Genomic DNA, 21,162 nt, shown 5'->3' with positions numbered 1-21,162 from the left:
CACGAGCGAGTGCAGAAGCGTGAGAGGCAGGCCGAGGGCAACTCGGGTCGGTGGGAGGGACGAGGCGGCAATTGCGCTGCGAGTTGGGTTATCGGGTTGGCAGGGTGAGCCAGACTCGGGCAGTCAGACTAGCAATGTGCCAGTATGACCAGTAAGCGAGATGAGGTGCGCGGGTGAGCCAATGGGTGAGCGTGTGAAGAAGCGCCGGCGTTGTCCCGGCTTGCTCCTCGCTCCTCCTCCCTCCCTCCCTCTCTCTCTCTCGTGTGGCCCACTCGCCCGTCCCACGCACTCGACCAGCTAAGAGCAAGCTACCATGGTCCTGCTCTCAACCGCCCGCAAGGCGTCCCTCCGCGCGCCCACCTTGGCGCGCTCGCTCGCGACCCCCTCGAGCGCCAACATTGGACAGACCAAGGTCCAGATGTCGGCGTTCGACAAGGGCCACAGCATCAACTACCAGCGCATCGAGGACAACCTCCAGGTCGTCCGCTCCCGGTCAGTCTCCCCGCTCATCTCGCTCGTCTGCCTGCGAGCCCCCGGCCCGCCCACGCCGCATCACACCCGCTTGCACATGGCACTCCCGCCCCTCGACTCGCCTGCCAGACTCACTGCTATCACTAGAAGACGCACACGAACCGACTGCTGACCCCTCACACCCACCCATTCGCAGCTTGAACCGCCCGCTCACCCTCTCGGAGAAGATTGTCTACGGCCACCTCGACAACCCGCACGAGGCCGACATCCGCCCGGGCGCGTCCTACCTCAAGCTCCGTCCCGACGTGCGCTCTCCTTCTCTCCCAACCGAGCCTCACACCCGTGCTGACTCGCTCATTCGGACCGGAAACAGCGCGTCGCCTGCCAGGATGCGACGGCGCAGATGGCCCTCCTCCAATTCATGTCGGCCGGTCTCCCGACCGTCGCTGTCCCCACCACCGTCCACTGCGACCACCTGATCGAGGCGCAGGTCGGCGGCGCAAAGGACTTGGCCCGCGCCAACGACATCAACAAGGAGGTCTACGACTTCCTTGCGACCGCCACCGCCAAGTACGGCATTGGCTTCTGGAAGCCTGGATCCGGTATCATCCACCAGGTGCGTCCCAAGCGAGCAGCGCGAGCGCAAAGACTCGGGTCTTTCCTTCCGTCATACTGATCCCTCGCTCCTCCCTTCCTCTCGCGGCAGATCATCCTCGAGAACTACGCCTTCCCCGGTGGTCTCATGATCGGCACCGACTCGCACACCCCCAACGCCGGCGGTCTCGGCATGGTCGCCGTCGGAGTCGGAGGCGCCGACGCCGTCGATGTCATGGCCGACATCCCCTGGGAGCTCAAGTGCCCCAAGAGGATCGGTGTTCACCTCACCGGCAAAATCTCGGGATGGACTACCCCCAAGGGTGCGTTCCCGCGTCGCTTTTGAGCTTGAGAGAGAGAGCGGCAAGAACTGACAAGGATGGTCTGGCTCGCTCGCTCGGTGCAGACGTCATCCTCAAGGTCGCTGGCATCCTCACCGTCAAGGGTGGCACGGGCGCCATCATCGAGTACTTTGGCGAGGGCGTCACGTCGCTCTCGTGCACGGGCATGGCGACGATCTGCAACATGGGCGCCGAGATTGGCGCGACGACCTCGGTCTTCCCGTACAACGAGCGCATGGGCCAGTACCTCGACGCGACGAACCGCACGCCGATCCGCCAGTACGCCGAGTCGTTCGCGCACAACTTGCGCCCGGACCAGAACGCCGAGTACGACCAGGTCATCGAGATCAACCTCTCGGAGCTCGAGCCGCACATCAACGGTCCCTACACGCCCGACCTCGCGACCCCGCTCTCCAAGTTTGCCCAGGCCGTCAAGGACAACAACTGGCCGGAGAAGCTCTCGGTCGGCTTGATCGGCTCGTGCACCAACTCGTCGTACGAGGACATGTCGCGCGCGGCGTCGATCGCCGACGAGGCTGCCTCGCACGGCCTCAAGGCCCAGTCGGGCTTCATCGTCACGCCCGGCTCGGAGCAGATCCGCGCGACGATCGAGCGCGACGGACAGATGCAGTCGCTCGAGAAGGCCGGCGGCGTCGTCCTCGCCAACGCGTGCGGCCCCTGCATCGGACAGTGGGACCGCAAGGACGTCCCGAAGGGGACCAAGAACTCGATCATCACGAGTTACAACCGCAACTTCACCGGACGCAATGACGCCAACCCGGCCACTCACGCCTTTGTCGCCTCGCCTGACCTCGTCACCGCCATGGTCTTTGGCGGATCGCTCACCTTCAACCCGATGAAGGACTCGCTCAAGGGCGCAGACGGCCAAGAGTTCAAGTTCTCCGACCCGTCTGGCAAGGAGCTCCCGCCGCGCGGATACGACCCGGGAGAGAACACGTACCAGGCCCCGCCGCAGGACCGCGCCGCCGTCAACGTCGCTGTTGACCCCAAGTCGGACCGCCTCCAGCTCCTCGAGCCGTTCAAGCCGTGGGACGGAAAGGACCCCCAGGGTTTGCCCGTCCTCATCAAGGCCAAGGGCAAGTGCACCACCGACCACAGTACGCCCCCGCGCTCTCTTCTCGACTTATTTTGGGCGAGTGAGCTGACGATTTCGCTTGGGCAGTCTCGGCCGGCGGTCCCTGGCTCAAGTACCGTGGCCACCTCGAGAACATCTCGAACAACTGCAGGCTTATCCTCCCCTCTTCGCTCTCGGACCTACTCGCTGACGCTCGCGCTCGCACAGGCTTGATCGGCGCCATCAACGAGGCCAACGGCGAGGCCAACAAGGTCCAGAACGTCTTCACGTTTGTCCCAGCTCATCCTTCTCTCCTTCCTCGTGCGCGAGCTGATGGGTGCGTGTGAGCAGCGGCGAGTGGAACACGGTCCCTGAGACGGCGAAGGAGTACCGCGACAAGCACCACACGGGATGGGTCGTCATTGGTGACGAGGTGCGTTCTTGCTCTCCTCGCGCCACCTCTCGATGCAGGTCGTCGATGCGATTGGCTCGGATTTGTTGCGCGGCGAGCGGCGGAAGCGGTGGATGGGGATCGGCCGAGAACGACTTCGCCTCTTCCCTCTCCGATCACCTCGCCAGCATTCTCAACTCTACGATCACCTGGCCAGCGTTCTCAACTCTACGACGCGCCGTTGCACGCACACCGTCTCGCTCGACTCGATTCAACAGCTCCGCCATCATCGTCGGATCCCAAACTGACCCTTCTCTTTCCCTTCCCTTCCGTCTCTAGAACTACGGAGAGGGCTCCTCGCGCGAGCACGCTGCTCTTGAGCCGAGGTTCCTTGGTGGCACGGCAAGTTCCGATCCCTCTCAGTCGCCTTCATGTCGGTTCGCTTCGACTGACACTTTGCGCGTTTGCAGGCCGTCATCACCCGCTCGTTCGCTCGGTACGCTCCCACACGCGCTCTAGCGAGTCTATCGATCTGTCAAAGAGACTGACGGACCCCTCTCGCACGCCCCGCAGTATCCACGAGACCAACTTGAAGAAGCAGGGCATGCTCCCCCTCACCTTCAAGGACGCCAAGGACTACGAGAAGGTCCGCCCCGACGACAAGGTTGACCTCATCGGCGTCAAGGACTTGAAGGAGGGATCGGAGGTTACCCTCCGTCTCCACCACAAGGAGTGCGTTCGGAGTCACTTGAAGACTCCAAGTCTCGCTTTTTACTGATTCTCCTCGTCCATTCTCTCTCTCCCGTTGCTCTCTATCGACTCGACTACGCTACTTGCGCACGCCTGTTGTCGTCCCGCCGCGTCTCGCCAAAATCGCCTTTGACCTCCTCCTCACCCCTCCGCCTCCGACTTCCGTCTTTCCCTCTGTACGCGCCGCCGCCCGCCTTCCACTATCGATTTGCACCTCATCACACCTCTCTGCACCCCGCCGCGATCGCTCCACGTCCCTCATCGCCGCCGCCGCCGCCGCCGGCCGCCGCCTTCCCGCCTCCTCCCTGCCCTCTCCTCGTCCCGGACGTCCACAAACTCAGCGGCAAGTCGGAGGACATCCCTCTCCAGCATACCTTTAATGCCGGGCAGATCACCTGGCACCGTGCCGGCTCTGCCCTCAACCACATGGCCAAGAGCAAGAAGTAAAGTCGTCCCGCCCGCCTCGACAAGCCCTTCTCTTCCCCTTTCTGCATATGGTTTCGCTCTTCCCGTCGCCCTTCACACTCTTCTCTCTCCTATCCTTCTTCATCGGTCCCACTCCCATCTCTCGTATCGTTTGAGCGTTGCACGAATCGAAACATAGCTGTACTTTTGACCGACCTTCGCGGAGGCTGCGGCGGCTTGTCATGCGCTCATTCGGTTGAGAGTGCGCAGCGGAGAAGTAGCGAGACGGAAAGACGGAGCCGCTTGGTTGAAGGAAGCTCGAAGCTGGGATGGAGGTGAAGCCTGCGAGGACAAGTACCCTTCATCGCCCTGGCTGCTTCCCGCATACAGAAATCAACGTCTCAACAAGCGATTAGCGTCGGCGAGCATGGCGGGCGGCGTTTGCTGTCGATGTCGCGCGAGCTTTAGCGGAGCAGAAACGTGAGAAGGCGAGCGCAGCGTCTAATGTTCTTCTTACGCCCAGCTGCACGCTCGTGGTGCGAGAGCATACTCAAGCAGGTCATCGAGCAATGCAGAGAGCGAAGCTGAGGAGCGAGACAGACAGTCTTGGATAAGTGCTTCCAGCGAGAGAAGTCAAGCGAGACAAGCGAGCATCTCAGCGCTGGCAGATGAGCGGCCTGTGCGCAGTGAACACTAGACGATAGCGGATGGAGCGAAGCTCAGGCAAAGGAGCAGTGAGTGGCGAGCTGGACGAGAAGCTTTAGCGGGAGCATCAAGGGAGGCTGATAGCCAGTCGCGCCGTCCTTCTTACGCTGTGCGGGCGGCTGCAGCGAGCAATGCGTTGACTGGTGAAGGTATGGTTGACGGGAGAAAGAGGTGAAAACTGACGAGAGATGGAGGGGCGGCAAACGGCGAGGTGAGGAAGGCGCTGCGAAGCGTTGTAACAAGTTGTAGATGCTGCTTGATCAGGTCAGGCAAATGAATGTCCGTGCAAGAAGAGGCAGGGCGAGGAAAGCTGGTCGAACGCGTCTCGAGACTTGGCGACAACACGCGCTGCTTCTTCAAGGTCTCGTGGATACTGCGGGGTTCTGAAGCGGGTTTGTCAGTCTTTGTAGCACGTCAAGAGAGTCGTCGTGGACTGCGTGAGAGAACGCACCGAGCGAACGAGCGCTTGATGACGGCCTACATACTGTACGCGCAAAGTGTCAGTCGAGCGCGCCGACATGAGGAGGACTCAGGTGAAATCGCTAGGACTTGCCGTGCCGCCTAGGAACCTTGGCTCAAGAGCAGCATGCTCACGCGAGGGGCCCGCTCTGTGATCACGGAGAGCGAGAGGAGGGAAAGCGGAAGAGCTGTTGGATGCAGCGTGACGGCGACGGACATGTGGAGTCGGGTGCCGCGGTACGACAGCCCATGCGCGGCACTCGAAAGCGTTGTGGTGGCGAGTCCAAGAGACAGCAGCACGGCAATTGGCGCTTCCGCCGCCCGCGCCTTCCGCCTCCTCCCTGCCCTCTCCTCGTCCCGAACGTCCACAAACTCAGCGGCAAGTCGGAGGACGCCCCTCTCCAGCATACCTTCAATGCCGGACAGATCACCTGGCACCGTGCCGGCTCTGCCCTCAACCACATGGCCAAGAGCAAGAAGTAAAGTCGTCCCGCCCGCCTCGACAAGCCCTTCTCTTCCCCTTTCTGCATATGGTATCCGCAGGACATCAGTCCGATGGCTTGGAACTTGCTCGTGCGCTTGCGAGCTGTCGCCGTCCCGCAGGCCCCGAGGCGAATACACTGCTTGTCTCGAGTCGAGGAGGAGGAGGAGGAAACGCGAGACGGAGCAGCGATGGCATCGCGAGCCGGCCGATGGCGCAGCAAGAGCTGAGATGGCGCGAATAAAGAATTCTCAAGCCCAGGCAGAGCTGGTCGGTGAATGGTCGAGGACGAGGAGAGCCCCCACCAAGGGACGCGAGGTCTGTCTGCCGCCTCATCCTGCTCCAGCCATGTCGAGCGATGCTGTGCCGCTAGAAGACCGCTCAGGATCCCCCGGACGACCCTCTCTGTCCTCAGAACCGATCTCACCGTCACACACTCCCCTTCGAACCGCCGAATACGATGAACATCCGAGCGACGAGGAGGACGCGGCAGAGGGACTCTTGGCGCGCGCAGATGGCGCAGCAGGGGTGGAAGAGAAGCATGCAGGCTTCCCACGACGAGCTCGCGCACGAACAGCCTCGTTCTCCTTCGATTTCAGCTCGCGACTCCTCCAACTCGAGGCTTCGGACGAGCTTTCGTCGGCAGAGCGCGGAGTGAATGGCGGCAAGGTCAAGGAGCACGTCTCGTTCGTCGGTGGCGTGGCTTTGATCGTCGGGATTGTCATTGGGTCGGGCATCTTCTCCTCGCCAGGCGTCGTTGCGGCAGAGACGGGCAGCGTGGGAACGGCGTTACTTGTCTGGGCGATTGCAGTCGTCCTCTCTTGGGCAGGAGGGTCGAGCTTCGCCGAACTAGGCACGGCGCTGCCAGGAAACGGCGGCCATCAGGTCTACCTGAACGCGGCATTCGGCCCTCTCGCTGCCTACTGCTACTCCTTCTCGGCGGTCACTGCCCTCAAGCCCGGCTCACAAGCCATCATCTCCCTCATGTACGTCGCGGTCACTCGGGCGAGCGTACCACGAAGCTAACACACTCATCTCGCAGCTCCGCCGAATACCTCTGCCGCATCTTCTGGCACACCGCGTTCGAACCCGATCCTCGCGCAGCCGTCCGAACCATCCCGACCGTCGCCATCAAGCTCGTCGCGATCGCCGGTCTCTTCCTCATCTCCGCCGTCCACGCCTGGAGCACCAAGGCGGGCACTCGGACGCAGCTAGTCGTGACGGTCTTCAAGGTTCTCGCCCTCCTACTCGTCTTCATCGGCGGTATCGTCTACCTCATCACCGCCAAGCCAGCCTCCGACTTCTCGTTCAGCGGGTCCTCGCACAAGCCGGCGGGTTACGCACTCGCGCTTTTTTCGGCGCTCTGGACGTTCGACGGCTGGGATGCCGCCAACTATGTCGCCAAAGACGTCGCACCGGGCGTCTTACCGTGAGTCCCGCCTCGAAAGCCATTCCTTCGCATCCGGCTCATCCTTCACTTCGCGCAGGCTTATGATCAACAGCAGCATGGCTGTGATCGTCGTCCTCTTCCTCGCCGCCAACGTGTCCTACTTCCTTGTCCTCCCTTTCGACATCGCAACGGCGACGACGACAATCGGCCTCGACTTCGGCCGCGCGCTGGCTGGTCCCGTTGGCGGCTTGCTGTTTGCGATTGTCATCTCGATATCAGCTCTTGGTGCTCTCAACGGGACGCTCTACACTTCCTCGTGCGTTTCGCTTCTCAGTCGGGTGGAGGACAGGTGCGCTGACTTGTCCTGCTTCTCAGCCGCCTCATCGTTGCAGCGAGCGAGCAAGGCTTCCTCCCTCGCGCTTTCTCCAACTTCCACAAGGGCCGCAAAACGCCAATCAACGGCATCCTCCTCAGCTCCACTCTTTCGACCATCTTCATCTGCCTTGGCGACTTTTCCAGCTTGACCCTCTTTTACGGCGTGCGTTGCGCTTCCTGGCTCGGCTCGACACTGTGCTGATAGGCGTTGCATGCATAGGTCGCCGCATGGACGTGGAACTTTTCCGCCGTGATAGGGCTGCTCGTCTTGCGGAGAACGGAACCGACTCTCAAGCGGTTCGTCCTGTCTTCTCTCCTCACCCCGCCTCTTTCCTTGCTCACCTCGCCGTCCGTGCAGACCATACCGCACCTTCCTCGTCACGCCTATCCTGTTCGCAAGCACGGCACTCTTCCTCATCGTCCTCTCTTGCTTCTCGCGACCGATCCAATCGTTCGCTGCGTTCGCCTTCTGCGTGGCGGGCATTGCGCCGTTCTTTCTGCATGTCCGGCAAAGCGGTGAGCTCCAGGACGACTTTGAGAACGAGCTATACTGACGAAACATTGCCCAGAACCTCGCGCGAACGACGGCTTAGAAATGACATAGACCCTCTCGCCACACGCATCGTTTGTTGTATCGCATCAATGCATCAATCATTCAGCATCGCTGACTGCCGATTCCGCTTCGACCGCCGCTGCCTCCCTTGTCTCCTGCTCCCGCCGCTGCCCTTTCCATTGCGCCTTGTTCTGCCGCCGCAGCGCCATTCGATGCGTTCGCGTCTTGACGTGCTCGTCCCAGAGTCGCTCTTCGACGAGGAAAGGCTGGCCAGGATCGCGCGTGCAGACAAGACATGGGCGCTTGATGCGAGCGGACGCACTGCAGGCGGACTTGGATTAGCGTGCCAAGCGGTGTGCTGAGCATCGAGAGCGCACGAGACCGGTTCCGGCGGAGCAAGCTGTTCTGCAGCCGTACACGAGAGAGTCGCAGGGTCGGGTAAAGGCTTGTCGTCGAGAAACGCTGCAAAGACTCGAATCATTAGACTCTCGCAGACGTTGAGGCGGCGGCGGACTGCAGCTTACCATTCAGTAGCTTCATAGCAGGGATCCTCACATCCTCGCTCCATCGCGAGAGATCTGCGCACGTCATGTAAACCAAGGCAAGGAGAACGAGCGAAGAGGACCGGCTCACCTGTCGCATCTAGCAGAACGACCGTGACTTCGCCGCCCGACTCGCGCACGACCGGCAGCAGCTTGTTCTTGATCCACTGCACCTGACGCTTGGCATACTGCCGCGTGGATGCCTTCATCTCCTCAACGCCCTGGTCGAACAGCCGTCGCAGCTCTGGGTCGTTGTCGAGCGTACGAGAGGGGTCGCGGTGCTGGAGGGAAAGGAAAGGGTCGAACTCCTTGTAGCCTGATGAAGAGCGGAGTCAGCTAGCTGCGCTTTTAGTTGCGGGAGAGGCGAGCGTGCCGATTGCTTGATAGATTCCCTTCGAGTAGTTCGTCGGTTCCGCACCAGGAGCATGCGCGATCTGCCAGAGCTCGTCGATTTCGGACAGCAAGCCACGCTGAAAGACATGCTGCGTCAGGCATCCGGTCGTTAAGCACGAGGGAGAAAAAAGCGAACCTCGATCATCTTGTCGACTCGAGCGTTCAGGCGCGGATGCAGGGAATCCTTCCGAGCGTAGAGCCAGAAGATGAGCGTCTTGAATCTGCGAGAAATGTCAAGCTGGCGTACCCAGCGAGACAAAGGAGTGGGCGAACCTCGGTCCTTCACTCGGCGTCTCCCGCTGCTCCTGTACAACCTCGTCCCATCTTCGGCCTTCCCACACAATCGCAAGCGACCTCTGCACCTTCCGGATATCCCGCCAATGCCATCGCTCTGCGCTCTTCGGGTCGACAGCTTGCAGCAGGCTGTACAAGGCGGGTGCGAGAGTTGCGGGAGAGCGTAGGCGCGGCGGAAGGAGCTGAAGAGGGAAGCGGGGAGGAAACTCGTCGGGTGTTGAGATGGCGGGGAGAGCCGGAAAGGCGAGAAAGAGGTCGAGAAGTTCGGCGGGCAGAGATTCGATGCAAGTACGGAGGTCGGGCGGGAACTGCGCCACGTCGGCTAGAGAACGCCGCTCAGCTGTATCCGCAGAGGCGGAGAACTCGGCAGGCGGGGTCGCTGGGCGAGAAGGAGGAAGGGGACCGGCCAACCGGTCGGGGAAGACGAGGTGCTGAAGGTAGTAGGACGTGCCGCCGACCGCGATGGGAACTGCGCCGCGCTGTCGTAGCTCTCGCGTCTGGGTCGAGCGACAGTCAGACCGGCAGCAGGACGAGAAGGGAGGCACGGCACGCACCCTGTCGAGCGCATCCCGCAAGAACTCGTTCACACTCCACTCTTCGCCCGGCTCGAGAAAGCCCATCAAGTGGTGGGGGACTCCTTGCATCTCCTCAACCGTCGCCTTATTCGTGATGACGTCCAGACCTCGATAGCACTGCATCGAGTCGTGGTTGACAACCTCCCCCTCGAACGGCGCTCTTTCCCGCCTCTGCAACGCCTTCGCGAGCTCAACGCCGAGGTCCGTCTTGCCCACGCCGGTCGTACCGATGACAGCGACCAGCCTGGGCTTCTCGCTTGCCCCCGGAAGAGCTGCCATCGCCCGTCGAAAGTCGAGCTGATGAAGAATCGAGGAGCGGGAGAACAGCGAGCTGAGGCGCGAGAGACAGCGTAGCATGCGCCGGCGGCAGCTAATGGCCCGTCGACTTCGCCCTGGCTTTGCAGGCCTGATAGAGGAGCGGTGAGACGGGCGAACAACGGTCCCGCCTGTCGAAGACCGCTTTCCCTCTTGCCGCATTGCTCGCTGGCAAGATGGGTCAGAAGCAATCTGCTGAACGCTCTCGGAACTCTTTCAAAACCTGGCTTCGCCGCCTACACCTTCCCGCGCGCTCTGAAGCCTCCGCACCTCCTCCTCCCTACTCCCCTCCCGCATCTCCCATGCAGGAGCCCAAGAAGGACTCGCACGATGCCTCTACCCTCAAGATCTTCTTCTTCGATGTCTGGCACAATATCGACGTCACCGAGGACAAGTATCCCGGCTTCGTACGGGCTCTGCGCAAGCTAGCCTCCTCGTCTGTTCACCATAATCAGCTTGCCGAGGTCTTCGCTCGAGTCATCGGCGAGGCCTGGGAGCGCCTTGAGCCTGAGCAGCGCCCACAACGGCGTCCGGTTCGCGAGGACATCGTCAGATACCTCGAGCATTCTTTCCCGGTCGTGCGCATCGAGACGTTCTTTGAACGGAATTGCGGGTGGAAAGCGCCTCCGAATGTCCTTTATCTCGAGGGGTTCCTCATTATGAGCGCGATGCCCTGCTTCACAAGCCCGTCCTCTGTCGAGTACCACAACTTGCTCGCCTATCGCTTGCTCCTCCATATTCACTTCACACATGAGCTGGTCCGGTCTACAGCGCGATACTTGCTAGGGACTCCTGACTCCAGCAGCAACAGCAGCCCCACACCCTTCTACCGCGACGCCGGCTTGGCACTCGAAGAGCAGCTCTACGGCGCCTTCCTCCTCTACGAAGCCCCTGAGCATCACTGCTTCCTACAGTTGACCCAAGAACACGCCTTCTTGGTGGAAGATCCCTCGCAACCTGGCTCCGCCTACCTCTTGCCAGGTGCGTAGCCCTCGTTCCGCCATACGAGCGTCTGTTGACCGTCTTCTTTCGCACAGACCAAGTCCTGGCAGACTGGGCACACCGAGTCGAGGAAGACTTCAGCAACAATCGCGTTCTGCGCAAACCTCCCATCGACTTCGCAACCGCCACTCCCGCTCCTCCTCCGCCTCCCGGATACATCCGCTGCAGGCTCGCCAACGTCTTCGACCCCCGCCCGCGGCGCCCGGCCGTGCCCGCTGGTCCACCGCCAGAAGGGTACGCGAGGGTGGCTATTGGAGGAAATTGTCGTCGGGGCCCGGTACAGCGGCTCGCGCAGGAGGGGAACGCGGCGTGAAGCCCAGAGCGTGCTCCAAAGCTCAGCAAATTCCTTTGCTCACGTTAGGTTGCTACTTGGTATCCTCCGTAACGCTCTATCTCGTCTTCCATCCGTTCGCTTCATTCGCACTCGCACTCGTCGAGACCAGAGGCAATGGTGCAATGCCGTTCTTGCGCAAACTGTCCAACGGAGTCTACATCCGCCTACTGCTCCGCTATGCCTTTGCCTGTGCCCGCCCACCCGCCGCCTTCGCCCTGGCACTCTTCTCCATCTTCCGCAAGTAGTCCTCACGACCGGCCGCCCTCTTGCGCGCGTTACCCCTCCTCGTCCTGTTCGTGTTGTACGACGACGCAAGCTTGTCGCCGTCTTCTGTGCCGCTCAAGTCGGTGAAGACGGTTGGTGCGCGGCCTTCGCGAGAGGCGGGCGCGACGAGGACCTTCGGTTCGGGCTTGCGAGAGGCGGAGTCGGTCTTGGAGATGCGGGGAGTCTCGAGGAGGGGAGTGGCGCGGTTGGGCACTTGCGTGAGGAGGGGGAGGAAGACGGGGGAGTCGCCCTACGAGCAAAAGCAACGAGAGTTAGCCAAGCGAAACGATGAGGGAACGAGAAGCGCTGCAACGCACGTTCTCGACATCGACCATCTCGAATAGCGTCCGACGGCTCGCGAGCAGGACTTGTGCAGGCTCGGGAGTCTCGATACCCCGCCAACTGTCGTTCACAGGCTGCTGGACGCCGAGCACCTCCTCCATTCCCTTCAGCAGGTTCGTCTGCAGCGCCTTGCCCTGCGTGAAGAGTTTGCCTTCGTCAGCGCGAGGGTTCTGTAGCAGACGGAACAGGAGAGCGCACCTCCTTCCTCCACTGCTCCTCAAGCTCCTTCAGCCGAATGATCGCCCTGACGCGGTCCATCGAGACACCAAACTTGCTGCTGACCGCCCGCACGACCTGCCTGTCCGTCGCATCCTTGATGCGAATGTTGTAGGCGTAGGCGGTGTAGATTCGCTCCTTGATCGTGTCGGCGAGGGGAGGGAGGGGGTTGAAGGAGGGGTTCATCGGGAACGGCTGCGGGTGGCGCGCAAGCTTGTCAGCCTTCGTCTCAACAGTTCTTTGTCGTTGCTAAGGCGTAGCCTCGACGAAGGGCTCGTGAAGCACTTCATCGCCTCGAAGCGGGTCGCGGAGGAGTACATCGGCGACGTCCGCGCCTCCTGCCTCGCCGCCGCCTTGCACCCGCACAAAAAGTCCACGAGAGAGTAACACGCACCGTCTCGCCGATCCAGTTGGGCTTGCCAGGTGTGGGTCGCCTGTACCGCTGCGCCTCCGAAGTCCGCATCCACTTCGAGTACGTGATCTTCGTTCCGGGCTTGATCTCCTCCGTTGGGGCTGCTGCACCGTCCTGGTCGGCCGCAAGACCCGCCTGCGCGCTGGAGGACGAGTTGTCGGCGGCAGGGTTGGCGGAGTCCTCTGCTGCTCGGCGCGAGGACGAGGCGAAAGCGCGAGCTGGTGCGGGCGCTACCCGTGGTAGTTGTGAGCGCAGCGCAGGCACAAAGCGGTTCATGGCGGCGGACAGCGGTGCGAACAGGCGACGGAGCCGGACTCGAGCAGCTCGAGCAGGACTTGGTCGCTTGGTTTCGGTCCGCTCACTGCCTCACGCTGGGATGGCTTGCTGGACTGTCCAGTCCGCTTACTTGCGTCGACAGATCCGCATGTGCTGCTCTCGTACACGCGCGAGTTCTTGTTGTCGCTCTCTCGCCTTCCTCCTCGACGACCTCGACTCAACCTTCACAACGCTCGTATCGTTGGCAGGACTGGACGGAAACGCAACCGGTCGCACTGAGTTGAGGCTAGGGATTGGTCCCGGGTGCAGGCCTGCGCAGAGGCAGTTGTGCAGCTTACCGCTCTCTCGATTTGCCCTCGACTTTCCCCTCGACTACTCCTTCTGCTCGATCCGAGCGCCCTGACTGTCAGTGTACCCTCGTTATTGTCTCACTCTGCCAGCCTCACGCTAGCTTGAGTCTCCCGCTGGCGTGCGAGCCTTGCCGGTCGCGGGCTCCGTTCCTCGTCCTGCAGTCCTTCGTCAAAGGCCAGCAGGATGAGCAGGCATTGTCCACTGCTCAAACACTCACTACGAGACGTCGCATATCGACAGGACCTCGTGGGTCGCGCTCGACTTCTGCTGGGTTCAGGGACGACGCTTCGTGGGCTTCGCTTCCACCCGGCGAGCCTCTTTGTCGTGCGCCTTGCCTGCCCGGGTTACATACAAGACGGCGCGTCTCCGGAGGGCCTGCACACGACTTACGGACCGCGGGCGGGCGAAGGGGAGCCGGCAAGGAAGCGGACGAAGGGACAAGGCCATGACAATCCCCTCCGATTCAGTCTGCTTGCAATGGACAATCCATTCTACACTCTTACAAGTCGCTAGAAAGCATTCCAGCAAGCCAGCGAGCAGAGTGTTCGGCATCGTCGTTCGCCTGGCCTGCGAACACGCCCGACGCTCATTCGCTCACCTCTGCTCACGCTACTGGCCCAGCTGACAGCAATGCAGGCACTCGCGAGGCAGTCGTTCACCAGTGAGCACTCGCCCAGACGGCGTCGCGCTTGTCCCGACGCACGCTGACCACCCGATCCTGCTCCACCAGACCAGGCGCTCCGCCGCACCTTTGCCCGCCCCGCGGCCCTCGTTCCGGCGCGGTGAGTGACTCAGGAGTTGTTGGAGACTGCTGTAGTACGACGGAACCGCTCGAGCTGACCCGGAGCGTTGTGCTGGCAGGTCTGTCTCGACGCAGCCCATGTCGAAGGAGGAGGCGCTCGAGTACCTCAACCAGCAGCGTGCGAAGCGAGCATCGTCGCCCTGGCACATCTACCAGCCTCAGTTGACCAGCATCTCGTCGATCGCCAACCGTGTGACCGGCACTGGCCTCTCTGTCGGTACGCTCTCGTCGCCTCGCACATCCGCGGTCTCTCCTCTCGCTATGCTGACCTTTTCCATACGACACAGCGTTCTATGGCATCTTCCTCAGCCACGTCATCGCCCCCGTCTTCGGCGCGTCGGTCGACTCAGCCGCCCTCATCGACGCCTGGACGGCCCTCCCCTCCTTCCTCCAGCTCACCACCAAGACCGCCGTCGTCGGCGCGACCACCTACCACACCTTCAACGGTCTCCGTCACCTGAGCTGGGACATGGGCTACTGTGCGTCTCTTCCCAGGCTGTGTTGCGGCGGGAATGCTCGTTCTGCCGCGGCTCTCGCATCCTCGTTGAGGGCGTCATGCTGACCCTTAGTCGCGCAGTCCTCAACCTCAAGACGTCGTACATGGCCGGCTACGCCGTCCTCGGCGCCACGGCTGTCTCGACCGCCGCCATCCTCGCCATGTAAAGGTCGCCAACCTCGACGCGGCCCTCTCTTTCCCTTTCTCTCGACCCTATACGTTTCATTTCAGCAGTACCTCATCGACGTGAGGCGGAGCGTGGGTATGGCGGATTCGCCTGCAACGCGTTGTACCATCACGAGACGAGCGAATGCTGAGGGAGAGAGGAAGTCTGTTCGTTCCGCTTCTTGCTCACTTGGGCTGCTGCGTCTCGCGTATCTGTAGCTGTGTTCCAGAGCTCAAAAGCGCTGTGAGGCGCCTCTGAAAGAGCGGAAGCCGTGCACTTTGCCATTCTCCTCTCCTCTTTAACTCCGTCATCTCACTTCGCTCCGTCTCCGCTGCTCCCGAGACTCGCCAGAGATGCCCGGCCGACGCAGCACGACTTCTGCACACCTGCGCATCCCCTCCCCTCTCGCCCGCTTCTACTCCCACTTCCCCCTCCTCACCCTCCCCTCACCGCACCTCACGACTCCCGCGCCCTCTCATCCCACAATCTGGGCATACGGTCCTCCTCCCTCAGGTCACTCCGAATCACTCGATCCCTCGTGTCGGGCAGCGCAGGCGTACGCGAGGTTTGCGGGCCAGAAGTGCGAGGTTAGGTGGATTGGATGGGAGGGGAGGGAGGGCGCGCCGGGCGGACAGGTGCCTGCGTTGCATACGAGTGAGGGAGACTTGTTCGGTGGGGAGGAGCTCGAAGCTTGGCTGGCTGAGAAGGCGGGCGGGAAGGGTGAGTCTGTGTCAACTGGGTCTTCCGCTGTGAGGAGGTCTGCAGGCTTTCCAGGATGCTGATGGAAGAACGTGCCCCTCTCACAGACACTACGAATGACGCGACCCACCAAGCGTACCTCTCCCTCCTGACGACCACCCTCCTCCCCGCCGTCCTCGCCGCACTCTACCTCTCCCCCTCAACCTTCGCACCCTCCGTCGTTCCCATTCCCTCCCGTCCCTTCCTCTCCTCCCTCGCCCAGATTTACTTGACATGGAACAACCGCTCCACCCGGATCGACGAGATCAAGCGGTTGCGAGGCGGAAAGGTAGGGAAGGAGACGGCGCTGGATCTGGAGGAGATTGAGAGGGAGGCGGTGGAGGCTATCGAGGTACTTGAGGGGAAGTTGAAGGCGCAACAGGGAGAGGGAGAGTGGTTTGGCGGAGGGAGGTGCGTCTCGTCTCCTCTCCCTCCCGCACCTCGAATTCGCTGACTGTTCGTTCGCTGCAGCACGCCGTCACGCCTCGATGCGCTACTTTACGCCCTCCTCTCGATCGTTCGCATCCTCCCGCCTAAGTGCGACTCGACCCTTCGACCAGCGCTCGAGCGGTGTCCGACATTGTTGGCGTGGGTGAAGAAGCACGACCCGTAGACTGTCCTGGCTCGCTCTAGACGCAACAACAACCCTCACAACACGCAACTCGCATCTCATGCAAAACATGCATAGTCTTACACGGCGCGTGAGAACCGCTCGAAGTCCCTACTTCTCCTCGTCCGCATAGCTCGGCTCAATCTCGCCCGACAAGCTCGTCAACGGCACCGTCTTCTTCTCGTCGTCCTCGTCGCCCGCTTGTCCAGACTTCACGACTTCGCCGAGGAGGATCTGGAGCGCCTCTTCGATGCGCGTGAGGCGGTCGTTGAGCGCCTTCTCATCTGTCGAGGGAGGCGCCGCCTTGAGTGACTTCTGTGACTCAACAGCGGACGACGAAGCGGACGAGGCGATGGCGCTGGGTCCGAAGATGCGAGCGAGAGGCGAAGTGAGCGACCCGAGCCTGTCACCGACCGTTCCGCCCGCTCCGCCGCGACGCTGCTTGAGCGGTGAAGGCGGCTGAGCTTTCTTCTTCCCCTTCCCCTGCTGCTCCGCCTCGGCCTCCCCCGCCGCCGTCGGTGTCGCCTCATCGATACTCGCAACCCTCCTTCCCTCCTCCGTCACTTCCCTCTCAAACACCTTGCCCACAACAGCCTCGACACTCCCCTCCCACATGGGTACCATCCCGCCCAGTATCGTGCGCGGGAGCTTCTCCCACGCGCGCTGCGTGCGTTGCGTAGCGAGGTAGAGAGGCGAGCGTTTTTGGTGGAGCGCGCGGGTTTGGAGGGCGAGGAAGAGAAGGAAAGGGAGGTTGAGGAGGCGAGCGAGGTAGACTTGCGACTTGTGGAACCAGCTGCAAGGCAATCGGATACGTCAGTGCTGCTCTGGATGGATCGAAGGAGCGCACATACCGAGGCGAGGCAAGCCAACGGAGCGGGAAGAGGACGATGAGCGCGAGAATGTTGAAAGGCGGGACGTAGCAGGTGAGCGGGTCTGCTTTCGCGCGCTCGATCGTACCTGCCAGGCGAGATGTGGTCAGATTGAGTTCGGACGAATGGAAGGAAGGGTCGACGAACGCAGCGCCATCTGGTAGAGAATTTCGGTCTCGGCGTTTGCCTGAACAGCGGAGAAAGTGTTGGAGAGGAGCGAGATGAGGATCGTGAGGACTGGCAGGAGAGGTCGTCAGCAAAGCATCGGTCGTTCTCCGGAGGAGCGAAACGTACGAAGAGTTTGAGCGAGGACGGCGAAAAGGACCATGAGGAAGGGGCCGAAGAAGGGGTGGAACTGCTGAGCCGCGTCGAAGCCAAGGAAGGCGGAGCCTAGCCAGATCTGTGGGAGAATTGGCGAGTCCGTCAGTTGGAAAGGAGCAACGCTTCTCGGCGATTAATTTACGGACCTTGAGCATGAGCCAGGCGATGTGGCCGACATCCCATGTCCCGCGCGAGAGGATGCGGAAGGTGCAGAGGAAGCCGGACGCAGTGAGGAAAGCCAGGCCCTGCGGAACGAGCGTTAGCAGCGGCCGGTCTGAGCGAGTTGAACGAGACGCACCATGAAGAGGCTGAACTCGCGTATCATCTTGCTCAGCGCGAGGAGGATGACGTTGCCGCGCAGAAGGGAGATGGTTAAGCGCGGCAGGAGGACGCAACCAGCGAGGCCGAGCGTGTCGAACGCGAGCTGGCTCATCTCCGGGTCGTGCGAGCGCAAGCCGGCGATTCGCATGCCGAGAAAGGCGAAGAAGTCGATGCAGAAGAGCGAGTCGAGGATGTTGAAGGATGCGCCATAGTAGTTCGAAAGGCCGACTTCTTGCACCGACGACCATTCGTCGAGGGCGAATCCGATCGACCACGCGATGAACAGGCCTTCCCACACATTGATGCAGTCGAGAGAGTAGGTCGACTGGGTGAGGAGGAAGAGGGCGAGCAGGAAGGAGAAGGTCATGAACTCGAGGCGGCCTCGAATTGCTGGGACGCGGAGCCGGTGATGGTCGAGGAAAGGGCGGCGACGCCAGTCGTAGACCTCGACGACGGGCTTCGACTTGTAGTTGTCTTGCAACAGAGCGCTGCAGATCGGACCCAGGTCAGCCTAGTCAAGGAGGGGAGACGATGCGCACGACTGACTGGTTCGACTCGGGCGTGTAGATCACCTCGCCAGTGTCAATAGCCTTGATGACCTGCTGGACGAGCGGGCTCTTGACGAAACGCTTTGCTTTAGAGAAGATGGCCAGCTCGAGCGCGTTCGCGCTCTCCTCCTTGCCGAACTCTTCGAGTCGCTTCAGCTCTTCCAGGTCGACGTCCTCGTCCGCGTGGAACATGTCGCTCGAAACGCCGGCGAAGGGGCTGAAGGATGTCGTGAGGACGTGAAGGAGTTCGTAGCTGTTAGGGGCCGTTCCATAGGCGGACAGAAGCTTGATCGCCAAAAGCTCGCAGAGGTCGGCGCGCGACGTATTGACGGCGCTGTAAGGTGTCGATTTCATCAGTATCGCAGGGTCTGCAAAAGAGGGCACGCCAGTAGCGAGAGGAAGGAAACGCACGCAAAGGCGAGGTCCTCGTCGCTCCTCTCCAGGAAATGCGCGCGGCAGACGATGAGAGCGAAGATGAGCGAGATGGCGGGCCTGTCGCCTTTGCTGAGCTTGACCGTCAAAGGCCTCACGACCGAGAAATTGAGCGTGGGCGAGCGCAATTGATCCCAGGAGAGCGCCGTGTCGACCACCTTTTCAACTTCCACCCGAATCCTCTGAATCAACGGAAAGACTGGCTCCGATCCAGCGAGCGAGATTGCGCTCGAGAGGAGAGGGTCGACCGGTGTCGCTCCCTCAGTGTCGAGAGAGGGGTCGAAGGGCGTTTGTTCCGCGAGTTGCGAGTACCCGGCCGCATTGGATCGCACCATGGTAGTCGTCTCGAGCTTCTTGGCGCAGCAAGCAGTCCCTCAGCGAGTTTGACGGGCACAGCAGTGAACGGAAGGAGTGGAAGAGGGGGTTCGACCGCGACACCTCAGGCGCTTCGAGCTGTTGCTGCTGGACTGCCTGCTAGAGCTTGCCAGTCTTGCGTACACAGGCCCAGACTACCGCCAGACCTCCCCGCCCTCACCTTTCACCTCCCGCCCTCATCGCCCAACTCCCCCGCCTCGACCTCCAACCTGACGACAGACCATGGAAACTCTTAGGCGCGACTTGCACGCTTCGACAGCTCAATGCAGCTCTCTCTTGACCCGGTATTCGAAGCTTGCGGCCCAGGCGTCGACTTCGTACAGCTCATCCGGACTGCTCAAGGATGATGTGGGACGGCGGAAGGAGGAGCTCGAGGAGGAACTGACGGGCGCGCTGGACACTGTACGTTTACTTCTGACATTACAAACGCGCATCCGATGCCGTACGGAAGTTCCGCTCGAAACGCTCCTCATGCTCACCCTCCTCTGCTCGCAGTTCTCGGCGCAAATAGACCGCCTCGCCAACCTGCACGCAACTTCCCACCCTCCACCTTCTGCATCTGCGACGCACGCGCTCGAGCGGCACCGAGATGTCCTCGCAGAGTATAGGCGGGATTTCCAGCGGACGCAGGTGCGCTCAACTGGCCCCACGATCTCAATAGCTCGACTGACCTGTTCTCCCTACGCACAGGCGAGCTTACGAGATGCAGAACAGAGGGCGAACTTGCTGGGTTCCGTGCGACAAGAGATCAGGTTCGTTCGCTTTCCCTCAGGCCATGAATGACAGTCTGACGGTGTCCGTTCACAGCGCCTTCAAGACTGCATCGGGCTCTTCAGTAACCGACTCGCTGCTGGCTGAACGAGGGAGGATCGACAACTCGCATCGCATGGCTGATGAGACCCTCGAGTAAGCTGGACTTCGCTTCTTCCCATCTCAGCAACTCCACTGAATCTTGTGCACTCAGGCAAGCATATGCGACCCGTGCCGAGTTCTCGGCGCAGCGGAGCAACCTGTCGCGCATCCAGCAGAGGATGAACGGGGTCGCTTGTGCGTCTTGTTACCCTGTTTCTCCCGCTCCTTCGCTGAATCCCTCGCCTTGCAGCTCAAGTACCCGGCCTCAACTCGGTCATTGGTATGATCAACAACCGGCGGCAGAAGAACGCCATGATCTGGGGCGTCGTGCTCGGGTTGATGGCGGTCATTCTCCTCTGGCAGGTCTTCGGTTGATCCAGTCCGGCGTAGTATACCCTTTCCCTTTTGTACAAGCACTACAGACAGTTTTACGATACTGCTTGTCGTTCGCCCGCCGCTTTCAGACGCTTCACGCGTCCTTCTTGCCCGTCGCAACCCTCCTCCTCTTCCTCGGCTGCTCTTCCGCGTCCGCGTCCTCGACCGCCGGTGTGGCGACAAAGCTCTCGTCTGCCTCGAGGTCTTCAGGATCGATCTCGTCGTCGTCGGGCTCCTCAACTGTTGCCGCTGCTGCCGCATCGAAGTCTGCGTCGTCCTCGTCCTCGTCACTGTCGTCGTCTCCGCCCTGTCCACTCGAAAGCTCATCAGCATGCACGGGTCAGCAGCAAGCGAGCTCATCGCGAGCGCACCTCTTGGATCAGGAAGCTCAGCCCCGGGCCGTCCTCCTCATCGTCCTCGTCCTCGCTGTCCCCGTCCGACTCGTCCGGCTGCTGCACGCTCGTAGGCTTCGCTGCTGGTGCCTCAGTCGCGGCAGGCGTGCTCGCAGAGGTGGATGCGGGAGCGGGCGACGCGTCGGTTGATGAGGAGTTGGTGGGGAGTTTCTCGATAGGCGCAGGGGTGGACTGGACGGGCGAGTCGGCCATTTTTCAGTACACTGGGAGTGGCGCGTAGGTGGAGGGGCGGGCAGGGCGTGCGAGCGTGACGAGCGGGTGGAATGTCGAGGAGAACGAGGCGGAACGAAAGCAGACGAGACGACGAACCACCAGACCCGCGGTCTGCGACTTGTACAGAGCCGTACGAAACTGTCGAAGCCTTTGTAGCCTCAAGGAGCCGTGAGGCGCGAGGGACGGAGCGAGACGAACGCTTTCTCGCGAAGACCTTCGCAAACTCGCTCGCGGATGGCAGCCAGGACAGTTGAGGTGGAAGTTCACCTTGACATCTCATGAGGCAGATGGACCAGTCGCGCAACCAGGGCCAAAGCGGCTGACC

At 61.6% G+C, this 21,162-nt stretch overlaps 10 protein-coding genes across 10 annotated transcripts; 6 read left to right on the top strand and 4 right to left on the bottom strand.

Moving 5' to 3' along the window:
- Positions 1 to 313: 313 nt before the first annotated feature.
- RHTO_00539 (aconitate hydratase) lies at positions 314 to 4,069 on the top strand (the record flags this gene model as incomplete). Its single annotated transcript, XM_016414223.1, has 12 exons — positions 314 to 492; positions 668 to 776; positions 845 to 1,087; positions 1,178 to 1,388; positions 1,472 to 2,524; positions 2,590 to 2,649; positions 2,710 to 2,770; positions 2,833 to 2,914; positions 3,212 to 3,274; positions 3,343 to 3,368; positions 3,446 to 3,604; positions 3,964 to 4,069. The coding sequence occupies 12 exons, from the start codon at positions 314 to 316 to the stop codon at positions 4,067 to 4,069; spliced, it is 2,352 nt and encodes a 783-aa protein (XP_016277230.1).
- Positions 4,070 to 5,903: 1,834 nt separating this feature from the next.
- RHTO_00538 (solute carrier family 7 (L-type amino acid transporter)) lies at positions 5,904 to 8,041 on the top strand (the record flags this gene model as incomplete). Its single annotated transcript, XM_016414222.1, has 7 exons — positions 5,904 to 6,658; positions 6,715 to 7,101; positions 7,160 to 7,378; positions 7,438 to 7,600; positions 7,658 to 7,734; positions 7,796 to 7,953; positions 8,007 to 8,041. 7 exons carry the CDS (start codon positions 5,904 to 5,906, stop codon positions 8,039 to 8,041), a joined length of 1,794 nt encoding a protein of 597 aa, XP_016277229.1.
- A 47-nt stretch (positions 8,042 to 8,088) lies between these two features.
- Positions 8,089 to 10,073, bottom strand: RHTO_00537 (tRNA dimethylallyltransferase; the record flags this gene model as incomplete). The annotated part of the gene is made up of 8 exons (XM_016414221.1): positions 8,089 to 8,311; positions 8,368 to 8,452; positions 8,515 to 8,568; positions 8,624 to 8,848; positions 8,906 to 9,002; positions 9,062 to 9,146; positions 9,199 to 9,716; positions 9,774 to 10,073. The coding sequence occupies 8 exons, from the start codon at positions 10,071 to 10,073 to the stop codon at positions 8,089 to 8,091; spliced, it is 1,587 nt and encodes a 528-aa protein (XP_016277228.1).
- A 338-nt stretch (positions 10,074 to 10,411) lies between these two features.
- Positions 10,412 to 11,424, top strand: RHTO_00536 (uncharacterized protein; the record flags this gene model as incomplete). The annotated part of the gene is made up of 2 exons (XM_016414220.1): positions 10,412 to 11,090; positions 11,147 to 11,424. The coding sequence occupies 2 exons, from the start codon at positions 10,412 to 10,414 to the stop codon at positions 11,422 to 11,424; spliced, it is 957 nt and encodes a 318-aa protein (XP_016277227.1).
- Positions 11,425 to 11,620: 196 nt separating this feature from the next.
- Positions 11,621 to 12,955, bottom strand: RHTO_00535 (ribosomal protein S35, mitochondrial protein; the record flags this gene model as incomplete). Its single annotated transcript, XM_016414219.1, has 4 exons — positions 11,621 to 11,959; positions 12,027 to 12,185; positions 12,250 to 12,462; positions 12,662 to 12,955. The coding sequence occupies 4 exons, from the start codon at positions 12,953 to 12,955 to the stop codon at positions 11,621 to 11,623; spliced, it is 1,005 nt and encodes a 334-aa protein (XP_016277226.1).
- Positions 12,956 to 13,936: 981 nt separating this feature from the next.
- On the top strand, positions 13,937 to 14,771 carry RHTO_00534 (succinate dehydrogenase (ubiquinone) cytochrome b subunit; the record flags this gene model as incomplete). The annotated part of the gene is made up of 5 exons (XM_016414218.1): positions 13,937 to 13,967; positions 14,037 to 14,088; positions 14,168 to 14,325; positions 14,396 to 14,587; positions 14,686 to 14,771. 5 exons carry the CDS (start codon positions 13,937 to 13,939, stop codon positions 14,769 to 14,771), a joined length of 519 nt encoding a protein of 172 aa, XP_016277225.1.
- A 352-nt stretch (positions 14,772 to 15,123) lies between these two features.
- Positions 15,124 to 16,121, top strand: RHTO_00533 (Glutathione S-transferase, C-terminal-like domain protein; the record flags this gene model as incomplete). The annotated part of the gene is made up of 3 exons (XM_016414217.1): positions 15,124 to 15,490; positions 15,577 to 15,919; positions 15,980 to 16,121. The coding sequence occupies 3 exons, from the start codon at positions 15,124 to 15,126 to the stop codon at positions 16,119 to 16,121; spliced, it is 852 nt and encodes a 283-aa protein (XP_016277224.1).
- A 108-nt stretch (positions 16,122 to 16,229) lies between these two features.
- On the bottom strand, positions 16,230 to 18,944 carry RHTO_00532 (receptor-activated ca2+-permeable cation channel; the record flags this gene model as incomplete). Its single annotated transcript, XM_016414216.1, has 8 exons — positions 16,230 to 16,911; positions 16,970 to 17,075; positions 17,135 to 17,224; positions 17,282 to 17,387; positions 17,455 to 17,553; positions 17,607 to 18,117; positions 18,176 to 18,511; positions 18,589 to 18,944. 8 exons carry the CDS (start codon positions 18,942 to 18,944, stop codon positions 16,230 to 16,232), a joined length of 2,286 nt encoding a protein of 761 aa, XP_016277223.1.
- A 262-nt stretch (positions 18,945 to 19,206) lies between these two features.
- Positions 19,207 to 20,211, top strand: RHTO_00531 (golgi SNAP receptor complex member 1; the record flags this gene model as incomplete). The annotated part of the gene is made up of 6 exons (XM_016414215.1): positions 19,207 to 19,386; positions 19,480 to 19,614; positions 19,675 to 19,736; positions 19,792 to 19,890; positions 19,949 to 20,031; positions 20,087 to 20,211. 6 exons carry the CDS (start codon positions 19,207 to 19,209, stop codon positions 20,209 to 20,211), a joined length of 684 nt encoding a protein of 227 aa, XP_016277222.1.
- Positions 20,212 to 20,305: 94 nt separating this feature from the next.
- On the bottom strand, positions 20,306 to 20,816 carry RHTO_00530 (uncharacterized protein; the record flags this gene model as incomplete). The annotated part of the gene is made up of 2 exons (XM_016414214.1): positions 20,306 to 20,518; positions 20,583 to 20,816. The coding sequence occupies 2 exons, from the start codon at positions 20,814 to 20,816 to the stop codon at positions 20,306 to 20,308; spliced, it is 447 nt and encodes a 148-aa protein (XP_016277221.1).
- Between the last annotated feature and the right edge of the window lie 346 nt (positions 20,817 to 21,162).

This window comes from Rhodotorula toruloides (assembly GCF_000320785.1).
Source record: "Rhodotorula toruloides NP11 unplaced genomic scaffold Scaffold1, whole genome shotgun sequence".
Lineage (NCBI taxonomy): Eukaryota > Fungi > Basidiomycota > Microbotryomycetes > Sporidiobolales > Sporidiobolaceae > Rhodotorula > Rhodotorula toruloides.
This window is presented reverse-complemented; position numbering and strand designations above follow the sequence as displayed.